Here is a 25,521-nt window from a genome sequence, read left to right as displayed (position 1 = left end):
CCGTTCGGCGCTCTGCGCGTTTGCACGGCTCGTATCTCCCTGTCCTCATCCAGACAGGCGACAAGGCCTGGTGGTTTGGGGCACAGAAGGAGAAACAAGGCCCCATTCTTTCCATTTACAGAGGAAGGGCCGGGTGCCCAGAGACAGTGAGGGGCTTGCCCCGCGCCACCCAGGACGCCCGTGCTGGCTGGCCCTCCCTCCACCTACGTGCTCGCTAACCGCCAACGTGCAAGTGCCGGGTCAGACTCAAGGCCGCGGTCATCCGTGTCTTCACGGGACACCTCCAGGCCCTCCCTCCTGCAGCACGCGGACAGTAGGCTCGCACTTCCACCCCCTCGCGCCGGGATGGGTCCCAGGACTACTTCCGCCACTATATTGTGAGCAAAAGTGCCATGTGTCACTCGTCTCAATGGAACATCTCGTTACAGGTATGACGCCCCAGGCTCCCACCTCCCTCGGGCACGGGGGCTGGCGTCCGGGTGGTGGCTGCTCTGTCCGCCTGGGGCGCCCCGGGGCCGCAGCGGGGGGCCCTGTCCTGCCTTGGCGCATGGAGAAGGGGAGGGGGCCGTCGGCCCGCTTTGCAGTGAGTCACTGTGACCCGCTGTGACTGAGGGTCACTTGTCACAAAGAGTAGGGGGTTCGTGGGTGCGCAGTCAGAAAACCAAGGAGGGACACAGGGCACGTCACATCAGCTTGGAAAATTGGGGGTTGCTGTCTCAACGCGCGGTCTTTTCTCATCACCTGGGCGGCGGGCCCAGCCCTTCCTGGGGAGGTCGGGGCAGGGAGAGGAGTGCCAGCAGGCGGCCGTGTGACCCCGTCAGGACAGAGTGGTGCCTCGGCCGGGGAGCGATGGTGGTGAACACGGTGGGTGACTGCGTGGGGACACAATGCAACGGTTCCCGATGGCCACCGACATTGACAGAGGGCAGTGGACGCGGCGGCAGGTCCAAAACACAACCAGACGGGTCCGGCCAGGCTTTCAGAGACTCTGGAGCCCGAGACTCCACCTGTCCCGACCTCCCTGGGACCTGGTGCCCCTTCCTACAGCCGGGAGATGCGAAACAGCCCGGGCCTGCGTTCTCTCCGCGGAGCCCTGTCATCTGTTCGGTTGCTCCTAAATTCACAAAATGACTTGTAACTCTTACTCCTGCCCCATCCTGACCCTTGTCCCGCCCCAGATACCCCAGTGTGGAGACTGTGGGTCCCACACAGGTGTCCAAGGTTTGTCTCCCTGCCTCCCGGCTTCTCAGATGCCGGCGGCTCCAGGAAGGGCCCGGGACTCTCCAGCGGGTCGAGGAGAATAGTGTGCGGCTTGCCCAAACACTGACTGCAAAGCGGGTTTTTCCACAAAGGCTTTTACGGGATATGAAGATGTTGGGGCGGTGGGGGGGGGGGGGCTGCCTCATGGAGCTCCCCGGCGGTGCTCTAAGGGGCCATTACCAAGTCCTGTTTTGCAGAAATAGGAAAAAAGACCTGGGGAAGGTGAGAGATGTGGTTTGTTCAAGGCCACAGGTGGGGAGGCCAGAGCTCCAGGGCCCAGCGGGAGCCCAGCCTTGAACAAACAGCAGCTTCCCCACGGGGGACAGCAGGTGCATCTGTGGCCCCCCATCCGAGGGCAGCCTGGGCCCCTGCATTTGCTCCAAGGTCCCAGAGTTTTCCCGTGTCCTGAAAATTCTGTCCCCAGAATCATCCCGGCTTCTTGTGTCCTGGTAAGACAGGCCACCCAAGGCCGTGGCCTCACTCCAAAGGCAGCACCATTCCTGGATCTCGAGCAACCCGGGGGGGGTCCCATCCACCCCAACGTGCCTGGACCCCCAGTAGTTCCCCTCTCACAGGCTCGGGCAGGTGGTGCTGGGGGCAGAGGGATCGAGGAATCAACACTCACTTCCCTCCGGGCAAGAAAGGCCCCCATCGGACCTACTCTAGGAGCATCGCCATCACAGGGGGAGAGGGGGCAGGGTGTAGGGGTGAGGTGGTAGACCGAGGCGGGGTCCTCCAGACAGAGCCGCGTCGGGAGTGAGCAAACGGGTCTCCGCTTCCTCAACCGTGGAATGGGGCGAGCCCTTACCCTCGGAGGGTCTCTGGGAAGACACATGGGTCATAAATGCACAGCTCTTCGAGGGGCCCAGGGCCAGAGCTGGTCTGCACGTCATCAGGGCAGTAACTGCCTCTGCTTAGTCACCGCGACCGTAATCGCAGGATAACAGCACGCCCACGCGTGCGTGCCCTTGGCACCGGGCTAGGTACTTCCGGGAGCTCTCCACACTTCATCCTCGCCGCTGCCCCGAGGCAGGAATGAAAACCCGAGGCTTCGAGTGAGGAGACAGCCTGCAAGAGAGCACCGCCGGGCCTCACGCTGCCGGCCTCCCAGCGGGCCTCCCCGGCCCGGCCTCCACGTCGCCGCCGCCTCGTGACCGTCGCGCAAGTGGCTGCGTGAGGGGGAGGGATGCAGGAGGAACCCAGGCCTCCCCACCTCCAGCATCCGTCCACACCCTGCGGGAGCCGAGGAAGACATCTCGGCCAAGAGGTGGCCAGCATGTGAGAAGCGCATCAGCGGCCCCCCGACCCAGGCCCCGTCACCTGCTGCCCGTGACCTCGGCAGAGCCCGGAGGGCCCCGGGTTCGGCTGCCTCCTCTCACACGGAGGGTGAGGGCCATCCTGAGGAAAAGAGGGCTTGGCCCGCGTCGTGGGCTCATGGCCCCCAGAGATACAAGTCCATGTCCTGACCCCCCAGAGCCCGTGGATGCGACCGTATCTGAAGAAAGGGTGTTTGCAGACGCGATGAAGTTAAAGGTCCTGAGATGACGTCATCCCGAAACATTGGGATGGACCCTAAATCCAGTGACAGAGGGAGAGTGAGGACACGGACAGAGGACAGTTCACATGAGGAGGGAGGCACAGGTGGAGGACGCGGCCAGAGCCCAGGGGGTGTCGGGGGCCCCCCAGGAGCTGGAAGGGGCAGGAAGGACCCTCCCCTGGGGTTCCACAGGGCGCGCGGCCCCGTGACACCTCGGCTTCAGAGCCCTGCCCTCCTGAAGTGTGACAGACGAGGTCTCCGTGTTGTTCGCCCCCGGCTTCGTTAGGGCACCTGCAGGACGCGTGGGCGGCTCGGAAAAGGGCAGGTGGCCTTCAGTGGACAAGCGTGTGTGGAGTAGCTGCCACGGGGCCCCTGGTCTGGCACCGGGGACACAGCGGCGGACATCGTCCCCCTCATGCTTATTCATCAAGTCCCTCGCGGCCCGCCCGTGTCTAACAGAGAACAGACCTTAACCCCACGCCAGGGCACAGGGGGAGGGACACCAGAGTCCTGATCGTCTCCGTTCCCCTCCCCTCTGGATCCACCCCGGGGCCTCTGCTCCGCAGTCTCCTCCAACCCGCGATCCGGGGACGTGCCTTCGGCGGCCAACACAAAGGCCCTGGAAAGTTCGAGGCCTGTTTCCACAGGGCCGCGTGCTCAGAGGATGCCTGAAGTCTCGGGGGCGGGGGGTTCCCAGCCTGGGCCTTCGGGGTCTTCGGAGAAGCCCGGGGCTTCCAGCTTCGTTGGTAGGATTCCAGGCTGCCCCTGCGGACCGGACACCAGGCGACAGAGGCCTTCGAGAGACGGAGACCTGGAGATCCTTGTGAGGGAGGAGAAAACCAGGGAGGAGGCCATCACCCCTCCCCCTGAAGCCCTGCGGGCATTCGCCCGCCGCCAGACGAAACCCGGTCAGGCTGCCGGGGTCGGCAGCGCCGCCTCCCGGGCCTCACACAAGTGCCCGCATGTGCGACATGATCTCGACAGCTGCATTAAATCGCGGCGCCTGCAAGGTGGACCCCAGATCTGCCAGAATTAGGGGCATCCTGATTCCGAACAGAGTCTGCTAGTTCGCTCCCAGACGAAAATCGAGTCACCGTCAGGGATGGAAGCCCTGTGATCACAGGGGGGTGGCGTCCACGGAGGCTGGGCCAGCAGCGGCCGAGGCCGCCCACGGGCCACCCGCCACGAAGCCCGGTGATGACTTAATCCATCCCACATGGAGCCCTGGTGGGCGCTGACCTTTGCCCATTAACCCCGCGACCCCGCTGCCCTGGCTTGGGACTACTGTCTGTCCTCGATAACCTCCCCGCCATAACTCAGGCCTCGCCCTGGCTGCAGAGATGGGCTGATAACGCGCCGCGTTCTGGGGTCAAGTTAGCGGGGCTCCGCCGACAGCCTCGCTGCCTGGGAAAAACAAAGCCCTTGGAACGAGGCCACCGGGCTCCGGAACGCCTTCACACTGGACACCTGGAGGGAACCGCAGAGCAGCTCGGGGACCGAGACCCCCATCTGGCAGACGGAGGGGCCAAAGCCGCCCCAGCGAGGCTTCTCCTGGGCCTTGCAGCCCGGCCGAGGAGAAACAGCCTTGCTGTCTGCCCTGTTCCCGTCTTGCAGAGACCAGTTATGGGCACGGACTCAGGCGCCTCGGGAGAGCCCAGGGGTCCCCCGGGAGGTGACCTGTGAGTATGGACTTGGCTTCCTGCTGGGGAGCAGGCCTGGGTCCAAACCCCACCCACTCTGCACCTGACCAACCTTGCGCACTGCACAGATGTCCCCTGAGCCTCTCCCTTCCTGACATGACCCCACGTGTGGCAAAATCAGATCTGGAGAGAAAGCCAGTCCACCGGGCGTGACTCAAAGCCCCAAAGTATCTGTGGACACTGAGGGAGCGTCTTCTGGGGGGGTGGGGGTGCCCACCTCTGGGAGCCCCGGTGTCCTCGCCAGGACCCCAGGCAGGTCTCCAGGGCTGGTGCCGACACAGACAAGGCATCACCCTAGGACTCGGTGGGCGGCCAGGGGCTCTCGCCACCGCCGGGGCCATCAAGAGCGGAGTCTTGTCTGATTCTCAGACACAGGAAGTGCTTCAAACACACCTGGAGATGTGCAGGCGGGGACTTCGGGAACAGGCTTGGGACGGGGCAGTGGGCAGAGGCTGGCGAGGTTGGAGGAGCTCGGTGGGAAAAGCCGGGCGGGCCAGGAGCTGAGCGATTTGGGAGCAGGAGGAAGTGAGCAGTGTGCCGGGCACAGAGAACAGCTGACCTTGAGTGCTGACCGCGGTGTCTCTGGAGCCCGCAGCCACCCTGCATGAGTGCCCTCGGGGCCTGCAAACTCGCGGGTGCCGAGCTGTGGCAGGTGCAAAATACCCCACACAGCACAGGCTCCCCCTCGGACGCTCGACCTGCGGGAGGCTGACCCGGCAGGTTGTGTTGGGCACGTTCTGGTTCCAAGATAGAGGCAAAGAGGCAGCTTTTTTGGACCCCACTGCCCCAGGGTGCGTTAAATAGTTCAGAGACTCACCGCTCAGAGTGGGGTCCCCAGACCCCGCCCTGGGGGTGCTGAGAGGCCGCACTCCCAGATGGGAGGCACCGGGAGGTTGGAGGCACCCCCGTCCCACGTATCCTGCAGAGGGGATGCCAGCGCCGGCAGCCGGCCCCGGGGCTGTGCGTGGGGTGTGCTCGGAGCCCTGGCTCCCTGGACTGCGCCGTGGAGTTGACGACCACTTTCACGGGGTCAGAGTGAAGAAGGGTGTTTGTAGAGGGCGTAGCATGCAGTGCAGGAGACCCGCCGCTTGTTATCATTATTCATCGGCTTGGCTGTGGGGCATCACCTCCTGGAGGCACGTGGAGGTCACCCACAGGGGAGCTGGGAGGTCTGGCCCCCGGCTGCCCCCTCCAACTGGGAGACGCAGTCCGTCAGAGACCCTCCAGGCCGGGACGCGTCCGATGTGGCCCCTGTGAGAGCAGGTGTCCCCGGCCAGAGGCCAGCTCCCCTGGCTACAGACAGCCCAGAGAGCCCTCGGGGATGGGGCTATCCCACGGGGCCTGGGAGACGCCAGGGGCCCCCCTGTGCAGGAGCCGTGGGGCTGCCCTCCCCCAGTCCTGCTGCCCCCTTGTCCTGCCTTCAGGGGCCAGCACCAGGCACCAGGAGTTGTTCAAGACACGTGCTCGCTGAGTGAGCCCGAGGAGGGACGCTGGGCCCCTTGCCCGCCCCACCCCCACCCCCGACACCCTCTGACCTGGGACACTGGCCCTGGGGAACTGCACCTGACACACCTAGCCTTTCGTTCTCCGGGATTCTTCAACCGGGAAGCGAGCTGTGTGCTCACCGTTGCCCACTCAGCGATATCGGAGACTCACCAAGCGGGGCGGACACGGGAGTCGGACAACGATGACGGCGACCCTGTCCCACGGAGGGACCAACCCTCCCACAGCGATGAGCTTACAAAACAGGGTCGCTTTCTTGCATTGAACCGCACGGAGCGTCCTGGTCCTCGGAAGAGTGGGAAGCGTGCCCAGAGGACGTGCGACTCACCTGTCCCGCCCCCGCAGAGATGCGCACCATCGCCGTCCTGGACAGGAGCCTCCCCAGGAGCCGGAGCTGACCGGGCGGGTGCGGGGGGAGGGGCCCGGGACAGGAGCGGGGGCCCCAGTGGGGGGGACAGCTGCAGCCGGTCTGACTAATGGACGGGCCGCCGCTCCGACAGGCCTCGCAGACACCCGGCCAGATAAACGCACCGTCTGTCCGGGCCATTTTTCCTGTGCTATCTCCTGTTGAGGCCCCGCTGACACCCTGTCAGCCCGCCAAGTGACGGATGGCCCCGGGGAGCCGGCCCACCCCACCCCGTCGTCGTGCAGACCTGCGGGGCTCCCCAGAGCCCACCTGCTGCTACCCTGAAGGCGTGCTGCTCTCTGGGGTGCACAGGGGGCACCCCAGACTCCGGAGCGTCACACACGTCGGCCCACGCTGTGCACGCGCCCACGCGGACGCACGTGCTGCCTCGAGGCGGGGGGCGGGGGGGGCTCGGCAAGGCCGGCTCTCAGCAGTTTTTCCGCGATCACACGGCTGGACCCTGAGCTTCTTGCCGACCCCCTGCACACATTCATAGGGGTCCCGCTCAATCCCGAGGGGGCCGAGCCACCAAAGGCACGATGCTGGACGAGGAGGCGAGCTGGCCACCACGGCCTGGGCAGGGCTGTCTCAGACCCCGCCCCCGGGGAGAGCTGGCCAGGGCTTCCCGTGCCCCGAACCCCCAAAGTCGGTCAGAAGCAGCACTCCACCTTCAGGCCGTGAACTTCCTGGGAAGCGAGACAGAACGAGTCTCACGTGCTCCCGTTATGAAATGGACGTGCGAGAGTCACGTGGCCACGGCGAGTAAACAGCGGACCGTCCGCTCGTCCCCAGCCGTCTCCGGGGAAATGACAAACGCCGGATAGAACCGGTGGGACCCCGGAGGCCGGATGCCCACCATCGCGGACTGTTTATGTTTGAGGCCGTCCTGGAAGAAAAATGTGAGAACGCCTTTCCAGAACATGGCAGGCAAGCGAGGCCTGCCCGGGTGCCAGGGAAGCCGCACAATAGGGCAAGCGCGTAGAGGAAGGGTAGGGCCGGGCACGGCCGCCACAGAGACGGATCGCGGATTCAGCCCTTCCCTCCGCTTTCTGCCCAGATGCTGCAAAAAAGGGACCTGGGGTCTGCTCCCCCGCCTGGCCCTCGGGGCCTGGCCCTGTCCCTCGGCCCGCCAAGTCCTGTGAGCCAAATCCGTCTGCTTTGGTGGCCTGTGCAAACACTGAGTTTGGGGTGACGGACGCTCCAGACGGACGGACGCACAGGAGCTCCGTGTGAGTTATCGGTGAAGCCCGGTAAAAGCAGGCCTTTTATTTTATTCCAGCTCAAACGCTGCGGTCCGTTCAGGAGCAAGGCGGGTGTCTCCTCGCAAAAGACGGGGCCCTCTGAGCACCAGGGAATCAGGAGGCCGATCGTGTGACTTCCCAGGAAGCTTAGCTCCAAGGGAATCTGGCTCTTGGGCAATGTCACCGTTCCTGGCCTCACATCTTAATAAGAACCAACTTTCTGGAGGTATTAACCCAAGAACAAACATCGACCACGTTCACGAAAACCCCAGCGTGTGCCAAGTGCTGTCCGTCAAAACTCACTGACCCCCGAGGGAAGAGCCGGCTGCCTCCATGACCTCGTGTCCCCGAGGGGGCTCTGCCTTTTCACCAGCGGCGTGCCCGCAGGCCAGGGGCTGGCGCCCATCTGCCCGGGTTTCCTCGTCTGTAAGGTGGACGTGGTCACGGGGCCGCCATCGCTCAGGGGCCGTCCTGAAAACGACACGGGGGGGGGGGGGAATGCACACAAAACTCGGGCTCAGGAGTCCCCACCGGGCAGGAGGTGGGTCGAGCTGTGTCTCAGAGGGACCCCTAGACACGGGAGTCGCTTCTCTAGGCCACAGAGGCCAACTCTGCTCCCCTAAAGGCACGGTGGGCCAGGGTCTCCTTGCCAGGGCGTTGTCCTCATCCCCCGGCCCAGAGCAGCCCCCCAGCCACCATGCACCCCCCCGCCCCCCCGGAAGGGCTGCAGGCTCCGGGCCCACCCAGAGCCACATCCTCGGACCCGCTGGCCCGCGCTCCGTCACACGGCCACACCCGGCTGCAAGCAGGCGGGGCAAACAGCATTTATTTGGGGTGGCCCCTGCCCTTGCTTAGGATTGGGGTGTGACGACACGGAGGAAGGGCAGGCAGGTGTGGGGACGTACGAGCCGTCCCAGCCACGCCCCGCCAGGCAAGCACCGTTCTCTTCATTTCACAGATGGCACCACTGAGCCGCCTCCGAGGCCTTGGGCGGACGGGGACATTGTCTTCTCCCACCAGCGCACGGGGTCTCACCCGACAGGCAGTGCGGTGGGGGGTGGGGGCCGGGTGGGCGTCCCGTGGGGCCTCCGGGGGAGAGACCACCCTGCCAGGCCCGAACGGGGCCTCCTCAGGAATGTGCACAGGAGGCCCTTCCCACAAGGCCATTTTTCTCACCGCCTCGGGGGATTAAGATAGCAGACGGGGAGCCTCTCCCCTCCTCCACACGCCCGCCTGGCTGGTGATGCCCAGTCGGGGGGAGGGCCGGGCGGGGGCCGGCTCTGCGCTCTGCTGAGCCCACGCCAGCAGGGCTCCGGGGTGCCGCCTGGGGCCAGGCACGGCGTGGCATCATCAGTCTACCACCACCGGCAGCCACGGAGGCCGGCTGTGCGCCTCTCCCCAGCCAGGACTCGAGGGCGCAGAGGCACGGTCACCTTGCCCAGGTGACTCGGTGACTCGGGAGGGCACGGCCACAGCAGCCGGGTCCCGCGGGGGTGTAACCGCAGCTCAGCACGACCTCCGGACAGGTGCTTCGCCCCTGCGTCTGTGACGGCGAATCTGGAGCTCCCCTCGGACGGGTACAAAGAGAACGCTGTGGCCACGCGGGGCGCTGGCCGTGCGCCGCCTGCCCTCCCCGGCGGGGCTTCCCCGGCGCAGTCTCCCCATCCGTCGCCCGGGGGGGGGGGACAGTGGCTGCTCCCCCGCTCCTCTCCGTCGGGAGAGGGTGACGGCAGCTGGCATCGCCGTCCTCATTGGTACTTGTCTTTGCGTTTGAAATGAGACCAAAAGGTGAAATCACCAAACGCAAGAGAAAAGAGGCAGAGGGGAGGGTGCAGATTGGAGGGAGCTGGGACGGGCCGTAGACGCCTGGAAAGGAAGCCCAGCCGCCGAGCGGACCCGGCGCCTTTGGTGCACCTGCTCGCTGCAGAGGCGAACACAGGCACCACGGCAGCGAGAAGGGCGATCCACGCTTCCACCACGTCTTCCATTTCCAAGCCTGGCTCTCGCCCTCAGAGAAGCCGGGCTGGACACGGGAAGCCGGATCAGGGAAGCCTCGAGTTCAGCGACGTCCAGCACCGGGGGCCCCCCCCCACCCCCCGCCACGGGGACGAGGGCTCCGGAAATCGTGCCAGGACCGCCAGACAACGCACACAGGATGGACACCGGGCCCCCTGGAGGCGACCCCGGTGACCACAGCACCAGCAGTGGGGGGCAGGCGAGACCCCGGGGGGAAGCCCGCCCCACCGGGTGCTCCAGAGCAGGAGACCACCGCGCGCTCCGGGAGCAGGGCAGCGCCCCCCCGACCGGCGACCCAGGGCAGGGAGGGGGCAGAGGCTGCCGGCGGGTGGGGCCCACGCGGGCGGCTGCACCTGCCGACATTCCTTCCCCTTAACCGCACTTCCCTGCGTTTTATGTCATGTCCTCGTTAACGAGAAAAGTAACGGAATCTGATGAAAGACAGAATGGCCCCCAACCCTCCCCAGCGGAGTCGGCTCTGCGGTGTCACGGTCCCTCCACCACCGGACACCGACGCGGCTCCCTTCCAGCCGGGTCCTTGCCTCTGGCCGCACGCCCGCCCCCTCGGACACCTGCGGCCCATCGGGCGACACGTCGTCAGATGTCTGAACGAGGACGGGTGTCCATCAGCCTGAGGCCATCGCTGCCGGGCTGTGAACACGCGTCCTGACCAGGCCCCCCCGGAGACAGAAATCCCTTAGCTCCTGGCGGGCAGGACTGGAGGGACCCCGGCGGGAGACTGCCTTCATTTTGGCACACTCAAACTAACACTACAAGGTCGTCCGTGCAGAGGAGGTGTCCCTGGTACAGCGGGCGTCTGGGCTCCGTGGGGACCCGGGCCCTCCTCCCACCCCTGCTAACCTGGGGATGCTCTAGGGATGTTCCGGGGCTGCAAGCTGGGACCGCCCCCCCCCCGATGCCCAGCCGTCCACTGGCACGTGCCCTCCCTGCCTTCGACCCCACGTCGCACGCACAGTCCCAGGGCAAAGTGCCGGCCGACACAGCGGGTCCTCCCTTCTCTTTCCCTCTTTCACGTTTTTTCCCTCGCCACGTATCGAGTGTCTAACCTTCTCCCACCCAGACCCGCTCTCAAAAATAACACCTTCCCCGTCATCCACACCCCACGTGAGTCAGATGGCTCGGAGGGTGACTGCTTTGCGGGCAAAGGGGCACACCGGGGCCTTGGAAACAGCCAGAGCACCCGGGGCACTTCTGCTGCAGCCGAGCGCACGCCCACCCTGGGTCCCTGTGGTCGAACGCGTACGTGTGGGCGCGAAGCCCCGCGTGCAAGAATGCTCGCTGCAGCCGAGAACCGGTAACCCCCGATGCTCACCGCCCGCACCGTGCGATGGACGGGCCCCTGGGTTGTTCCATGACACGGGACCCTTCAGAGCAGCAAGACCGAGGCGCCCGGCCACCCCAGAGGATCCCAGGCAGCTCCACGGCAGGGTCTGGGGTGCCCCCTGTGCGTGTGCCTCCAACGCGAAACTGGGGTCCTCCCCTGAGCAGAGGAAGTTGAGAGCCACTTCCTGGAACTCTGTGTCTTGGGGACAGTGGCTAGACCTGAAACCCTGCAGGGACCAGCCGTGCTGTGTGACCTTGGGCAAGTGACTTAAACTCTCTGTGCCTTCCTTTCCGCCTCTGAAAAGTGGAGCTAGTGATACCTGTTGCTACCATACGTGAGATAACACAAAATCTTGTGGAGCTATGGTGGCTGTGGCAGGGATGTGATGCCTTGCTCTGTTTGGGACACTTGGGACATTGCCTGCGGCTGAGCCAGATGGCCCACGTGACCATTATCCTTAGGCAGTGCACGGGGTGGTACACAGATTACAGGCTTTGGAGGCCGGGGCATCTGTTGGCTCAGCTGTCTCCTGTGTGTCCTTAAGAGAATCGCTTAACCTCTCTGACCCCAGTTCCCCATCCATAGAATGGGTTGTTTTTGGGACACAGAGAAGATAATGCAGCGGTTAAAATGCACAGCATGGATCCTTGGGTGGTAACAGGAAGTGATTTTAGGTGGTCAGTGGGCAAACCTTTTGTTTTAACGGTAAATACGTTTATGTTAATGCTCGTTAGAAACAACTTCAGAATTAAGTATCGAATCCATCACTTTCCGGGAACTGAGGCTGGGTTTCCTTTTGCACCTTTAAATGTCTTCTACAGCAACTACGTAAAGGAGAATATTTGTAACTAGCACCAGGGGAACAGAGACAGGGCACTTGGGTGCCCCGCCCGCGGCCCCTCTGCGACCTGAGTACCACCCCCCCGGCCCCGCCCCACTGTGGCCGCGTGTCCCTGCTTCTCAGCCTGGGCCAGGGGACCGCGCCAGCCCTGCGGAGGGCGGCCTGGGGGCTCCAGGAGCCGCCCCGCAGCACAGACGGGCGTCCTGAGCACGTCGGCTGGCGCAGTCTGGTCGGTTCCTCATCGAGTCCTGCGTGGGGCTTGTGCCTCGCACAGTTATCAATAAGCTCTGTTAACGAACCCTTCGGCCCCTCTCCCTGCCTGTCTCCCTTCCCCTCGGCCCTGCCCGGGCCCTGCGTGGGCAAGAAGCGGCCACAAGCTTCCAGAAGTCCCAACCTCTGGACGCCGTAGGGGGGACCCGTTCCCTCCTCTCTTTCTGGTTCTGGAGGCGCCTGCACCCCGTGCTTCGAGGCCTCTCTCTCCACCTTCGGAGCTGGCGGTGACAGCCTCAGCCCTCTCCCTCTTCCTTCCTTCAGGGATCCTTGCAGTGACGCTGTGCCTGCTCAGATCACCCAAGACACTCTCCCTGTTTTAAACTCTGGAACCTAATCCCACCTGCAAAGTCCCCTTTGCCGTGTAAGGTCACATACTTGCAGGTTCCAGGGATTCAAGCGGAGGCATCCTCGGGGGCCAGTATTCCGCTGACCACAGATTTCCTGGGCCACCCTCCCCACCCCCTTGAGGCTACCTATACCGCATCCTTGCCTCAGGCTCTGCTTCTGGGGACCCAAACCCACCCCCGAGGACACACACCGCCCCTCAGCTCTCGCTGCACCCTCAACCTGTGCTACGAGGAGCCCATGTGGGGCGTCCGTATGGAATCTGACCTCATGCCGCCGTGATCCCCACTCGGATCCCAACACACCCCCGTCAGCCCCTGCTCCTGGCGGCTCTGGAGTTTCCCCTCCGGAGTCTCAAGTTTTGTCTCAAGGTCGGTCCTGACGGCCTGTTCACCTAAAGGAAAAACCCCGAATGAGCTTTCCCCAAACCTCCCAGAGCCCCTTTGCCTCCCGTAGCTGGGATCCCCAGGCCACCGGCGCATGTGAGACGGAGGGACAGGACACCCTGCTCAGGGGAGGTGACGGCGGGTCTCTCTTGTGAGAGGGAAGATTTCTCCCTGCGTTCCTGGACTCGGGAGTGGAATCTGGCTCTTCCCCTCCCTCGGTAGGGGGATCCTGGGCCAGCTGCCTTATTTGCCTAAGCCTCCACTTTCCCATCTGAGAAATGGGATAACATTTACCCTCCTGAAAGGGTGATATCCAAAGCGCCAAACAACTCACGCAGAACAGGCATCGGGGGCTCGGGGCAGGGCCAGTCGTCAACCACAAGACAGCGGAGCGGCTCTAAGAGCTGAGCCCCGGGCTCGCCCACCCCCAGGGCCGGAATCAAGGGTCTGACGAGAGAATGCCGTGTTTAAGCAGCGGCAGCCGTGACGAACGGCTATCCCTCCACCAGACGTCACTGCTGCTACGTTGTGGAGCGAAGGACGAGTTCCTTGGCTGGATGCAGACGGGGCCTTTTGAAAAGCACATTCAAATAATTGCACAGAGAGCAAGCGCCAGTGACTCGGTTCCTGGGACGACGCCACAGAGGCCCAGGCCGTGCTCGAGGACGAGGCAGAATCGGGGTTGGCCACAGCCCCGCCAGGTCTGGGCTTTATCTCGAAAATCAGAACGCGTGTCACTCGAGGCGGGCACCAAGTTGCTCCACCAGAGCATCAGATCTCGGCGTCGCTTGCCCGAGAGGCCCGGGAACACTGGCACAGGGCCGTGCCACTCTGCTCCGGGAAGGCTGCTGGCCGGTGCCGCCCCTTGGGCACACGTGGGGACGGCGTGACCAGGAGCCAACAGCCACAGACTGTGCCTGAGCTGAAGCCGGAGCCCAGCTGTCCCGTCACCTGCCCGGGGACCCACGCTCCGAAAAGGCCCAGCCTGGCTTGGAAACCAAGGGTGGCCGCTCCTGCGCTGAGTCGCTCGGGAAAGAGCACCGGTGTGGCCACGCTGCCCAGGGTGGATTCGCGTTTCCCGTGTGTTCCACACGTGGGCATCTGTCCGGGGCCTGCGGGAAGGTGGGACCGAGTATGGAGAGAGGGCCAGGCCTTCCCCCGCCGCAGGGCCCCCGGCAGAGAAACCGGGCAGGGGGAGATGATGGAGGGGCACCCCGGAGGCAGTCTCCCGGAGAGGCCCTTGCCCCCAGGCGGCCCCGGGGTGGGGGCGAGACTCAGAGCCGTCCTGCAGGTCCGCCCGCAAGCACGAACCCACACGCGGTCAGACAAGAGCCGGCCCCGTGCCACCGAGCCCCTTCCGTACGTGGTCTCATCCATCGTCCCAGAAGCCCTGCCAAGTGGGTGCTATACAGCAATCCCATTTAATAGATGAGGAAGCCAAGGCCCAGAGAGGTTGGGTAACTTGCCCGGGAACACACAGCCAGTGAGTGGTGGAGCCTGGGCTCGCGGTCGTTGTGTGAGATGCTAAACTCCTCTCGACCCACAGAGGGGCTAGAGGTGTAGACGTGCAATGTGTCATCTTAACATGCATCCCCTGGAGTCCAGTCGGTGCCACTCACCTAAGGGAAGGGGAACGTGGTCATCTGAAGGAGAGGTCGTTGGCTCGAAAGCAAGGATTGCTCCAGAAGGAGGCTCCCTGACCACCGAGCCCCCAGCTGACACCCCGTGGCTTGGGCTCCTGGTCTGAGCGGACACAGGCAGAGACCCACCCCAGGGACCCCTCCTGTCAGTGCTCAAAACTCCCACCTGCCAGGGCCAGCGTCCCCACGCCCGGGGGCTTCACGTCCTGGGTTGAAGAGTGTCCCCTCAGAGTGCATGTCCGACCAGAACCTGTGAACGTGACCTTAATCGGAAATAGGGGTTTTGCCGGTGGAACTAGTTAAGTGAGCTTGTACTGGGTCAGCACTGGCCATGAGCCCGACCGCCGTGGTCCTCCGAGGAGGGCGGTGTGAACACGGAGACACGGACGCACTCTGCAGGCTGGGCCTCCAACTCCGGCTCAGGTCACGATCTCACGGTTCATGGGTTCGAGCCCCGCATCAGGCTCCGTGCTGACAGCTCGGAGCCTAGAGCTGCTTTGGATTCTGGGTCTCCCTCCCTCTGTGCCCCTCCCCTGCTTGTGCTCTGTCTCTCTGTCAAAAATAAATAAAACGTTAAAAAATTTTAAAAATATATGAGAGAATAAATTTCTGCTGTTCTTAAGGCCCCGCTTTGTGACATCGGTCACAGACATCCAGAAGCAGCTGCTCCAGCGGAGCACAGGGCAAGCTGCAGGGGTGGGAATGCTCTCAGCCGGGGGCAGATGGGAGTCGCTTGGATGGGACATCAGTGGGGACCGTGTGTCACACCCTCTCCTGTAGGACCCCAGCAGGACCAGGCGCCAGGAGCCCACGGGGGGCCACCTCGATGCCTCTCCGGGTGGCCTCGTCTCACCTCCCCACTGCCCTGCTGATGTCGTCCCAAACATGCAACGTGCACACACCCTCGCCCCAGGGTCTCCCCCTGGTGGGGAGTAAAATGAAAACACCACGTCTCCCCATCTGGACATACCTCCAAGGACAGGGACCGCGAAACTGCAACCAAGCTTTCTGAAATACTCACTGAGTGTCTCCCAGGAGCCTTGCGTGGGATATTGCAGACAACACAGGCCCAGATTCCGGGGTTGTAGGCAGACCGAGATGCCTCTCACTGATGCACTAACTGCGGCCGGGGGGCAGGGGGCTCACCACTGAACGTTGCCTTGTCCATCTTTGCCTCAGATGAGGGTTTTAGCATTGCAAACATGATTCCTAAGTGGACTGGCCCAGGGCACAAAGCCTCATAATAACTCAACTCACAGGAGACGGATGTGTATACCATAACCCGTATTTAGAGAAGGTGTTGCCTTTCTGGCGACTGGAGTTGTCCGGGCTCCCAGACACCGTGCTGCCAGCCCGCTGACATAGAGACCCAAAGGCTTCTGGGAGAACCAGGGCCGGTCCCGACACTCACAAGGTCTTGATGATCCTGCTGCCTGTGCCCTGAATGTGTCCTTTTCTGCGCCGCCCCCCCCCCCCCACACACACAGAGCAGGGACCTTCTCTGTGTGGTTCGCAGCCGTATTTCCGGGGTGGGCACAGACTTTGAGGCTGTGCTAACTATTCAGGAGGTCAGGCTCCCTCCAGTTTGTGCCCTTGCTGTCTCCGTGTCTGACCCTGTGGCACCCAGCCAGGGGATGGAGAGGCACAGCGCCCGCGGCACACGACCCGCGCCCCGGATACCTCGGTAAGAAACAGCAGCCTCCTTCCCCGCTGTGGCTCCTGCGGGCGAGAGCCAGGCACGTGACCCCCCCCCCCACCCCGCCAGATGCAAAATCATCTGGGAAACGGGGTCGCCGGCCCGGCAGCCACACCCGAAAGACCGTTCTACATGCTGCGAAGAGGAGCGTCGCTTCGGGGAACAGCCAGCGTGCTCCGCGTTTGATGGATCCATTGATCGACGCGTTAACGAGCGAACAGACCGCTGGAAAGAGATCTCGTGACTGCTGGCGAAGCGTTGAGCTGGCCCAGGGACCCTCGGGGCCGAACACGTGAGCTTACAGACGTGCCGTCCGCCCCACACGTCACCACCAGGTGTGTCCCCCACTCACGGGGCCCTCGCGGGGTCCCGGAGGCCCGCTCGCCGGCCTTCCCCACCCCGAGAACCAGGCCCAGGGGCGGGGGATGTGCCCAGGGTCATGGGGCAAGCCTGTCGGTGAGGAGCGGGGCCCCCGGCCACCTGACCCCCCAGGCCAGGGCCTGGGCCGCTGCACGGCCGCTAGAGCCTCATTGTTCAGCTAATTACCGCAAGTCCAGGCCTGCGGAGCCTCTGTGTGGGGACGCTGTGTAAACATTTCCTCTTCGGCAGAGCAGGAAATGAAGGGATGACAAGGTCAAGTGACTTTCCTCGGCTCCCGCTGTCCTGCCCGTCATCCCAGGCCCCGCCCAGGCCTGCTGGCCGCCTTCCCAAGGCTCCTGAGCTGGGCTGGGGGGAGAGGGCGGGGGCGGGCGGCCCCACATCGCCCCCCAGCATCCTGCCGCCTCCCTGCTGGACGCTTTGGGGAAAGTCGCTGGACCTCTCTGGGCGTCCATTTCCTCCCTGCCAAGTCCCTTCCCCGTGGGCTTGTATTAAAGGACACAACGTGAGCAAAGCGTTTGGCACAGACCCTGACAGGGGGTGGGTTCCCACCATTGTTTTCCTATTTTTAAGCTCCCCTTAAAAGATTATTCACAGAATTGTACACTCCACGATGGGTAATTGTACGTTATGTGATCTTCACCCTGATGAAGATTATGTACGAGACTCTTTTCTCCTCTGTCCCCTATCAGCACACACACACACTCACACGCTCTCATCTCTTATCACACTGAGATCCCACAGCACGCCTGCAAGTGTGCCCCGCGTCCCCAGCCTGCAGATGGGTAGACTGAGGCACGGAGAAACGAGCCACTGGAAGTCACACGCTGGATTAGTGGCAGGGCCAAGCTGCACTCAAAGTCAGACACATACACTGACTGCAGGTCCGATCTGCCGGGTCTGCCCCCAGGCCCCACACGGGTCACGGGCGCTGACGCGGTACCTCTCCTAAGCTGCTCCCGGGCCCCAGGCTAGCAGCTCTCCCCGCGCCCCCCGCCCCCCCCCCGCCACTGACTTTTCTGCTCAAAGGAACTTCACGATGAGTTAATCCGACACCCCATTTAACAGAAGAGTAAACAGACCAGAGAGGTTAAGTGACTTGCCCAAGGTCACACAGCTAATTAGTACCAGACCAGACACACAGCCAAGGCTTCCTGCCTCCCCCGCCTGGGCGGCTCCTGGAGTCTTCTGCAGACATCTCCGGGGGGGGGGGGGGGGCTCAGCTCCAGCGACAGGGCTCCGTGACCGTGCCGCCAGCCAGCGGGCCAGTAGACAGGGGCTGTCGCAGGTTCGTAGGGCTTTTAAAACTCTCTAGGTGCCAGGCTCCGTGCCTGAGCCAGTCAAAATCTGACCCGTGCCCCAGGTCTCTCCCTAAGTGTTCTCAAAAGAGAAAAGTTGCTTTGAAACTTAGAAGGAAGCAATTTCCCAATTGCCTGTGCATCACATCCACTTATTTTCTCCCCCTTGTGTGGACTGTGGGATTTTTAAAAAAGATATTTCCCATTACAAAAAAATAAGTTCAAAGAGAAGAAAAAAAAAAAAAAGCGGCGAGCCCCTGTGAGCGCCGCGGGACGCCAAGCTGCCGGGAATGGGTTGCCCTCTGCTGGACAAACGGGGTATAGCCGTCTTCCGGACCTGGGCTCCTGAAGGGCGTAAGGAAGTATCTGCGCCCCCTTCTCACTCTCCAAAATCATCACGGACCCAACGCAATGGCTGTGGTGCTGCCCCCAAGCGGGTTTGCAAGATTCCCCATAACTAGGAGTCAGATATGCGCTTGGAGGACGACCCGCCCGGGGGCGCGTGGGTAGCTCAGTGGGTTGAGCGGCGGCCTTCAGCTCCGGCTGTGAGCTCGTGGTTTGTGAGTTCGAGCCCCGCGTCGGGCTCTGTGCCGACAACTGCGAGCCTCCTTCCGGTTCCGTGTCGCCCCGCTCTCCGCCCCTCCCCCACTCACGCGCTGTCTCTCTCAAAAATCAAACGTTATAGGATCACCTGTCTGGTCCCTCGGTTGGTTCGCCTGCCACGCCCCCACACGGGGCCACGCTCTGTGTTGAGCGCCGTGCAGGGACAGGACAGGTGTGCCCACTCCTGCTGGGGCCACAGACAATGAGCAGTTGAGCAAATTACCCCCACGAAGCAGAGCAACACAGGCCAGGTGTCAGTCCACGCTGGGAAAAGGCATCAGGGCGGGGTGGGGAACGGGGGGGGGGACCCAGCCTGTCCCATGGCATGGTGACAGAGCCGCACCCACTCAGGGGACCTAATGGTGGGGGTGGGGGCTGGGGTTCCCACCTGGTCACCCGCGGAGGGAGGCAGCCCTTGTGGAGAGCTCTAGTGGGGAGCACACAGCCTTCTGGAAGTTTCTGAGCACTCGAGGGCAGAGGCAGGCTTGCCTGGGCTCCCCTGCCCATCCCCAGTCCGGCCCGGCTGGGCCTGTTGTGCTGAGCAAAGGCCTCCGTGTCCAAGGCCACTGCTGCCCCCACTTAGTTTCCTCTCAGGAAGGGGCCCTGCCTCCTGTGGCTTAGGTCATGATGACAAATGGAGGGCAGCTGACCCCTGGCCCCGGGGTCAGAGGGCACCTGCACGTACCCACGCCAGGCAGCATCGGAGGAGGGGTCCGGCCCGAGATGGGAGGCCTGCACTTGCTCAGCACATTGGTCCCTCAGCACATTGGTCCCTCTGAGGGGCAGGAAGCCAGACAGGGTTCGACCCCATCACGAGGCTCCCCACAGCCACCTTGCCCTTGAAGCAGAGGACGTCGTGTGGCCAAGGCCGGCCGCATCGGCATCACCAGGGATCTGAGAGAAATGCAGGGTCCCGGGCCCACCCGCAGAACCAGGCCCAGCCCACTGGGGCCCCGAGGCCCGAGCCAGAAAAGAACCACTGTGCGCACTGCCCGCTGCTGCTGGCGTGGCCCTGCCCTCCCCTTCCCCTCCCTGCACCCTGGCCTCCTGGGGTGGGTGTGCTTACCGCCCCCCCCCCCCCCGGCGACAGTGCTCGCACCCGTCAGCACTGTCCAGCAGCCCCCCAGAGAGGAAAGCGCTTCTCAAGCACTGACATGTGAATGAGCCGGGGAGGAAGAGGGGGCCTCTGCCCTGGGACACCCTGGCTCCACCGCCCAGGGTCTGGGGCAGCCCCCGGGGACAGCAGGGCCCTGGGGACGACGTGTGGCCGTGGCCCTCGGGCCAGAGGAAGGACAGTTTGAAAGTGTGCGCTGATCCGGGGGCCCGGGGATGAGGCCTGGGCCCCTGTGGTGGGAGAGGGGCAGATGGGCCGGCTGGGACTCTGTCATCGGAAGGCCGGTGGCCAGCTCGCTGCTCAGGCGGGAACTGGCCCACACCTGCCCAGCGCTCAGCTCACGCACGCACTTGCCTGGGCGCTCCTCCACTCTGAGCCAAGTGGTTAAGTTTGCGTTAGGAAATTTTCTTTTCTTTTTCAACATTATTTTTATTTATTTTTGGGAGAGAGACAGAGCAGGAACGGGGGAGGGGCAGAGAGAGAGGGAGACACAGAATCGGAAACAGGCTCCAGGCTCCGAACCATCAGCCCAGAGCCCGACGCAGGGCTCGAACTCACGGACCGCGAGATCGTGACCTGGCTGAAGTCGGACGCTCAACCGACTGCGCCACCCAGGCACCCCCATCGTTAGGAAATTTTCAAACATAGTAGAGGCGACTGCGTCCCATATGTCTGCGACTTAGACTCAGCGATTAGCTTTTCGCCAATTTTTCTGCGCAGCCGATAGTCATACACGTTGTGGAACCCACTAGCATCGTGCGGACATGCACGTACTTCCGTCCTAAACATCACAGCGGCATCTCTGAAAACAGAAAGACATTCGTCCCTGCGATCACGATGCTGTTGGCTCACCTAGCAAAAGTAACAGTAATTCCCTAATCGTCTGCTACCTGGTCTGTGTTCGGATCTCCCCAGAGGACCCCAAAATGGACCAGGATCCAACGGAGGCCTGCGCGTTGCACTGGGGCGTTTTCACCCCAGGCCAGGGTCCCCGGCTCCCCTGATTTCCCCGTGCGCTGCACCGTTGAGGAGACCAGGCTACGGCGTGCAGAGTGGCCCCGACCTCAGCGCTGGGATGAGCCCGGACCGCAGGCAAGGGAACTGAGGCCTGGCAAGAGGGACCCCAGCGACGCCCCAACACGGCATCTGTCGACACAAGCCGGTGGAACGGGATCCGCCTAGGACAGAGTCACGGCCCGGTCGGGACAAAGTGCCCAAGGCCATCCGCCAGAGCTGTCAGGACCCCCTCGGCCGCAGGTGGATTCGTGTGGGCACGGAAGATGATGTGGTTCCACCAACGGGCGCCAAGGATCGAAGGACAGACTTGCCCACGGCCGCCAGCAGATGGGTGCTAAGCGTGCCCGGCTCCTGGCGGCTCCGTGGGGCGCACGTCAGCCCTCGGAGCCCCAACACCCCAGCTGCGGCGATGAGCCTACGAACAGGGTGACGTCCCACCGGGCGAATGGTTTCCGCGTGTCCTTCCTCCAGCGTCTCCGCTTCTGCTTCGATGGCCGGGCACCTGGGACTCTCTGAGAACGGTCCCAGAGCCCCGGCTTACCGTGGGGGAGTCTGGAAGCCGGCTCTGCGGTGTGGCTCGCCCCCACCCCGCGTCCCCCCCCCCCCCCCCCCCACCGGGACCCCAGGACACCGCTGACCTGGGGTGTGGTCTCTCCTTCTGTCCTTCCTCGCCCGTCCTGGTTTCTCGCGTGGCCTTTACCGCCGGGACACAAATCCTGCTTCAGGTCCGTCTCCAGGGAACCGGATCTGGGGCCGGGAACCAGCTGATGACCTTCCCAATGAGCCTTTCGAGAAATCTTACAGAGTCAATGGAACTGCTTCCCAGGGAGAAGCGCTTCATATTTACATAAATTTGCATACCGTTCTGGGTCCCCGGAAAGTCCACCCACACCCCCCCACTTTGAGACCACGCGCCCGTGTTCGGGGCTGCTGCCTCGTGCGGGGCGGGGGCGTCTGATGGAGGGTGACGGGCGGCCCGCGGGGTCTGTGCTGGGACCCCAGCCGTGCACCCGCAGGCTGAGCAGCTCTGGGCAGTCACCCCCCCCCCCCCCCGGTGCCACACGGGCCTAACAATAAACCGGTTCCCACAGGGTTCTCAGGGCGACTGGTTGGGATCATCCACAGAAAGCACTTAGCCCACAGCCGGCGCGGCATAGCGCTGTCTGAAACCCTTACTGTCGTCCCTTTACCGTGAGACGCTTCACGTCCCTACTGGGCTGCGTGTTACAACTAAATGGACTGAGTCGCCGGAGGCCAATGAGAAAGGTCTGATTCATTTCCTGGGTCCAGATATTTGAAATCACACACCGCGGCTACTCTCTGCGTATCATCTCAGTTAAACCCGCAGACAAATCCTGCCGGGCGTGATGTGGCCAGACGGGGAAGCAGGTGCAGCACCTGGGGAGAGGCGAGCTGCCCCCCACCCCGGCTCGCAGCTGGCAGGGCGGCGGGACAACGGGCCGGCCCGCGGTCCCCATCCCCCCCTCCCCCCACCAAGAGCCCTGGATGCGGTCGGGAGACTCCCGGGTGCCAGTGTTTGCGTCTTCTCTGGAAAGAGGTCTTGAGCACGGAAATCCGGATCCGTCGTCCCACCTCCCGTGTCTTCTGCTGTTCATCAGCCTTGGAAAGCAGCTAAAATACCGCTTCCGCCTCGCGGGTTCCCATGCAAATCGCTCCCAGAGCTGGGGAAAGTGCGGTGCCTTCAGCAGGTCACAACCTTCGCCTCTTCCTCTCCTTTCCGATGCAGGAACTGAGTGTAGTTCCTTTCTCCCCACGCCGGCCGCCGGAGGAAGCCGCTTCTGGCCACCGCAGCCTGTGCCGGCAGAGGCCTGGGTGGGTGGGCTGCCGGCTTCCTGCCTGCCCTTTGCCCCCTGTCATCCCCGGCCCAACCCCCACCGACCCATGGGCCGCCTTCAGTCCCACGTTCCCACTGCTCCTGCCAGGCAGCCCACCTGGATTTCACCCACTCGCCGGGCGAGGGTGGCCAGGGCTGGCGGAGCGGCCTCCAGTGACGCAGCCAGCTGTCCCCCCACAGGACAGCCGCCAACCACGCTGGGGACCCCGGAGCCCGCAGGTCGTGGGTCGGACGCTGTCTACACGGCCGCCCTACTGCACCACGGAACAGAACGGAGGGAACAGACCACCCACGATGATGTCAGCGAGCATCCCGCCCTTGAGAGGGACCGACTGGGCCAGTGTGCAGGCCCTGGTCCAGCTGCAGGCCGCATCCCACGCCAAGAAGCTGCCGTCCGGCTTGAATGCTCCTAGGAGCGGGGAGCTCGCTCCTTTCCAAGGAGAGGAATTTATCTCACGTAAGGAGATGATACTGGCCTCGCTGCCCCCTCCTCCATCAGACCTTTGAACCATCCCCCAAAGCAAGCCAGCTGCCGCCCTGAGACCCCTGAACTGCCCTTCCTCCCGAGACTTCACCGTGTCCCTTCACCCTTTCTCTGGCATTCTCTCTGAACCGGCTGGTGTCTGCTCAGGGAGCGTGCCAAGCCGCAGGGCCTCCCACCTGCTGGCCTCCCTGAGCGCCAGAGCGAGAGAGATGCTCCCAGCGGCTCAACTCTGTCTCCCTGCAGGTGCCGGGACCCTCCCCAGCACACGTCCACCCACACGCCTCCCGGAAGAGCAGAGGCCCCGGGTTTTCGTGCGCTCTCGGTCTCCGGTAGAACTGAGCGGGGAAAGAAAACCCAAGGGGTGGGGGGAGGGGGGGCAGCCAACCGGCAGAAGGGGCCCTAAGGCTCAGCTCGCACACCCATGAGGGGAGTCCCGACCCCCGTGCTGGGCCGGCCGGGGCTGCTGGGGCATCAGTTGTCAATACCCCTCACAACGTCCGCGTGTTCAACCGAGCCAGGCCGCCGCTCGGAACGCAACCAGGGAAGACGCTTGGCTCAGCGTGCTTACGACGGTGAAAATGGGAAAGAGCACCCACACGCGCCCCCGGCGGGGCCAGTGATGCGGACGCGGGTGTGGCCCTGGGATGCTGCCCTTCACACTGAGAGTGTGGTACGAAAGTGCTCGGGAGGAGGTGGACATAGGCCCTCAAGACGCTGTTAAATGGAAAAAGGAAGGGCGCCCGGGTGGCTCAGTCAGTTGAGCGTCCGACTTCGGCTCAGGTCACGATCTCCCGGTTCGTGAGTTCAAGCCCCACGTCGGGCTGTGCGCTGACAGCCCAGGGCCTGGAGCCTGTTTCGGATTCTGGGTCTCCCTCTCTCTCTGCTTCTCCCTGGCTCTCACTGTCTCGCTCTCAAAAATAAATAATCATTAAAGATTTTTTGAAAAAAAGATTCTCTGTCTCTGTCTCTCTCTCTCTCTCTGCCCCTCACTGGCTCACTCACGCTCTCTCTCTCTCTAGCTCTCTCTCAAAATAAATAAATAAACTTAAAAAAAAAACAGAAAAAGGAATATAGACGTAACAGGACTCTGGTTTTGTAAGACTCCGCATATATACCCATACATGCAAAGAAAATATCTATAAAATCGTTTCGGCTGCGCTCCACAATCCCTACACGTCATTTCTGAAGTGTAGGATTACAGGTGATGTGTGTTTACTACTTCCGTTCATCTGTGCATTCCAACTATTTTGTGAGATGCTAACTCTGGCTACATTGACGTCTTTGAGGCATGATCTGCGTCCAGAACCGGACCACTCTTTTCAAGTGTACATTTCATCATGTTCTCACGAGTTTGTACCGCCCGCGTAACCCCCACCGCAAACGAGACACAGAGCTTCCCGTCATCCCCGAAACGTTCCCGTAAGCCCCTCTTCCGACAACCCCTGCCCCCTCCCCCGATCCCGGCCCCAGGCAACCATTAATCTGCTTCTCGCTACTTAGGTCCACCTTTTCTAGAGTTTTATAAAAGGGGAATCACGCTGTGTATGGTCTCCCGCGTCTATGTGCTTCCACTCGGCATAATGTTTTTGAGATTCGCCCACATTCCACGAACCAGCAGTGGTTTCTTCCCTTCTTGTGGCTGAGTAGGATTCCACGGTGTGGCTATGCCTCGGTGTGTTTACCGACTCGCCCTTGATGGGCATCAGGGTTGTGTCCAGTTTTGGGCTGCAATTACAAAGTAGCCGTGAGCATTCATGTTCACATCCATCCGTGGGCATAGGCTTTCCTTTCTCCCGGGGAGACGGGCTCATACAGAAAATGTATGTTTGGTTCTAGAAGAATCTACAAAACTGTTGTCCACAGTGATTGTATAATGGTACGTTCTCACCAGCAACAGAAATTCCAGTCGCCCTACTCCTCGCCAACACTTGGTATTGTCTGGTCTTTAATTTAGCCACTCGAATGGGTGTGTGGCTCCCTGTGGCTCTAACTTGCGTTCCCCTGAGGACTCATGTGGTCAAGCATCTTCAGTGTGCTTGATGACCATTCGTGCATCTTTTTGTCTGAAGTATCTTCTAACATTTTCCCCATCTTTTCGTAGGATTGAAGGATTGTCCAGCGTAACACATTTTTGTTTTCTTTTGCTTTTAATATACTGGATAACGGTCCTTCGTCCAACGCACGCGTCATGAATATTGTCTTCCTACCAGTGACCACGGTGGCCTTTCCCATTTTCCTGTGGTGTCTTTTGAAGAACCTGAGTTTTAAGTTTTGCTTAACATTAAAATATCAATGTTTTTCTTGTACAGTTTACGTTCTTTGGGTTTTTATCTAAGAAACCTTTGACTACCCAAGGTTACGAAGATCTTCTCCTATGCTTTCCCCTTGGAATTTCGTCATTTTGGCTGGCATGTTTAGGTACGTAATGCATTTCGGTTTAATTTTGTGAATGGTGTGAGTTAACGTTCAACGTGCATTTTTGTCCGTCACCCACGATGTCCAAACTTGGAGCCGCTGGCCCCGGGTACCAGCTGCGCGCTTCAAACGTGGCTAGTCCGAATCAAGACGCGCTATCCGTTAAGA

At 62.4% G+C, this 25,521-nt stretch overlaps 1 protein-coding gene and 1 long non-coding RNA gene across 7 annotated transcripts in view; one reads left to right on the top strand and one right to left on the bottom strand.

Annotated features, from left to right (window-relative positions):
• Window positions 1-25,521, top strand: part of LOC121009899 (uncharacterized) — a 146,476-nt gene that overhangs the window by 120,630 nt on the left and 325 nt on the right. The window contains exons 3-4 of one of the 4 annotated variants that reach the window (XR_005780904.1): window positions 122-428; window positions 7,686-8,691. This is a non-coding gene — a long non-coding RNA (uncharacterized LOC121009899). Of the gene's footprint in view, window positions 1-121; window positions 1,375-7,685; window positions 8,692-25,521 lie in introns of those variants that run through there. The other 3 variants (XR_005780902.1, XR_005780903.1, XR_005780901.1) reach the window with 3 other exon arrangements.
• The window catches only part of LOC121009898 (uncharacterized), a 29,583-nt gene continuing 24,346 nt past the window's right edge, over window positions 20,285-25,521 (bottom strand). For all 3 annotated transcript variants that reach the window (XR_005780900.1, XR_005780899.1, XM_040443276.1), the window contains 2 exons: window positions 21,238-21,371; window positions 20,285-21,111 (listed from right to left, as the gene is read on the bottom strand). Coding sequence is in view for 1 of the 3 variants with exons in the window: in XM_040443276.1 (XP_040299210.1) it covers window positions 20,974-21,111; window positions 21,238-21,371 (272 nt within the window). In the remaining 2 variants the exon portion in view is untranslated. The remainder of the gene's footprint in view (window positions 21,112-21,237; window positions 21,372-25,521) is intronic.

This window comes from Herpailurus yagouaroundi, unplaced genomic scaffold, assembly GCF_014898765.1.
Source record: "Herpailurus yagouaroundi ecotype Mexico unplaced genomic scaffold, PumYag 190, whole genome shotgun sequence".
In the NCBI taxonomy this organism is placed as follows: Eukaryota; Metazoa; Chordata; class Mammalia; order Carnivora; family Felidae; genus Herpailurus; species Herpailurus yagouaroundi.
The sequence above is the reverse complement of the archived record's forward strand: the minus strand, read 5'-3'. Positions and strand labels throughout refer to the sequence as shown.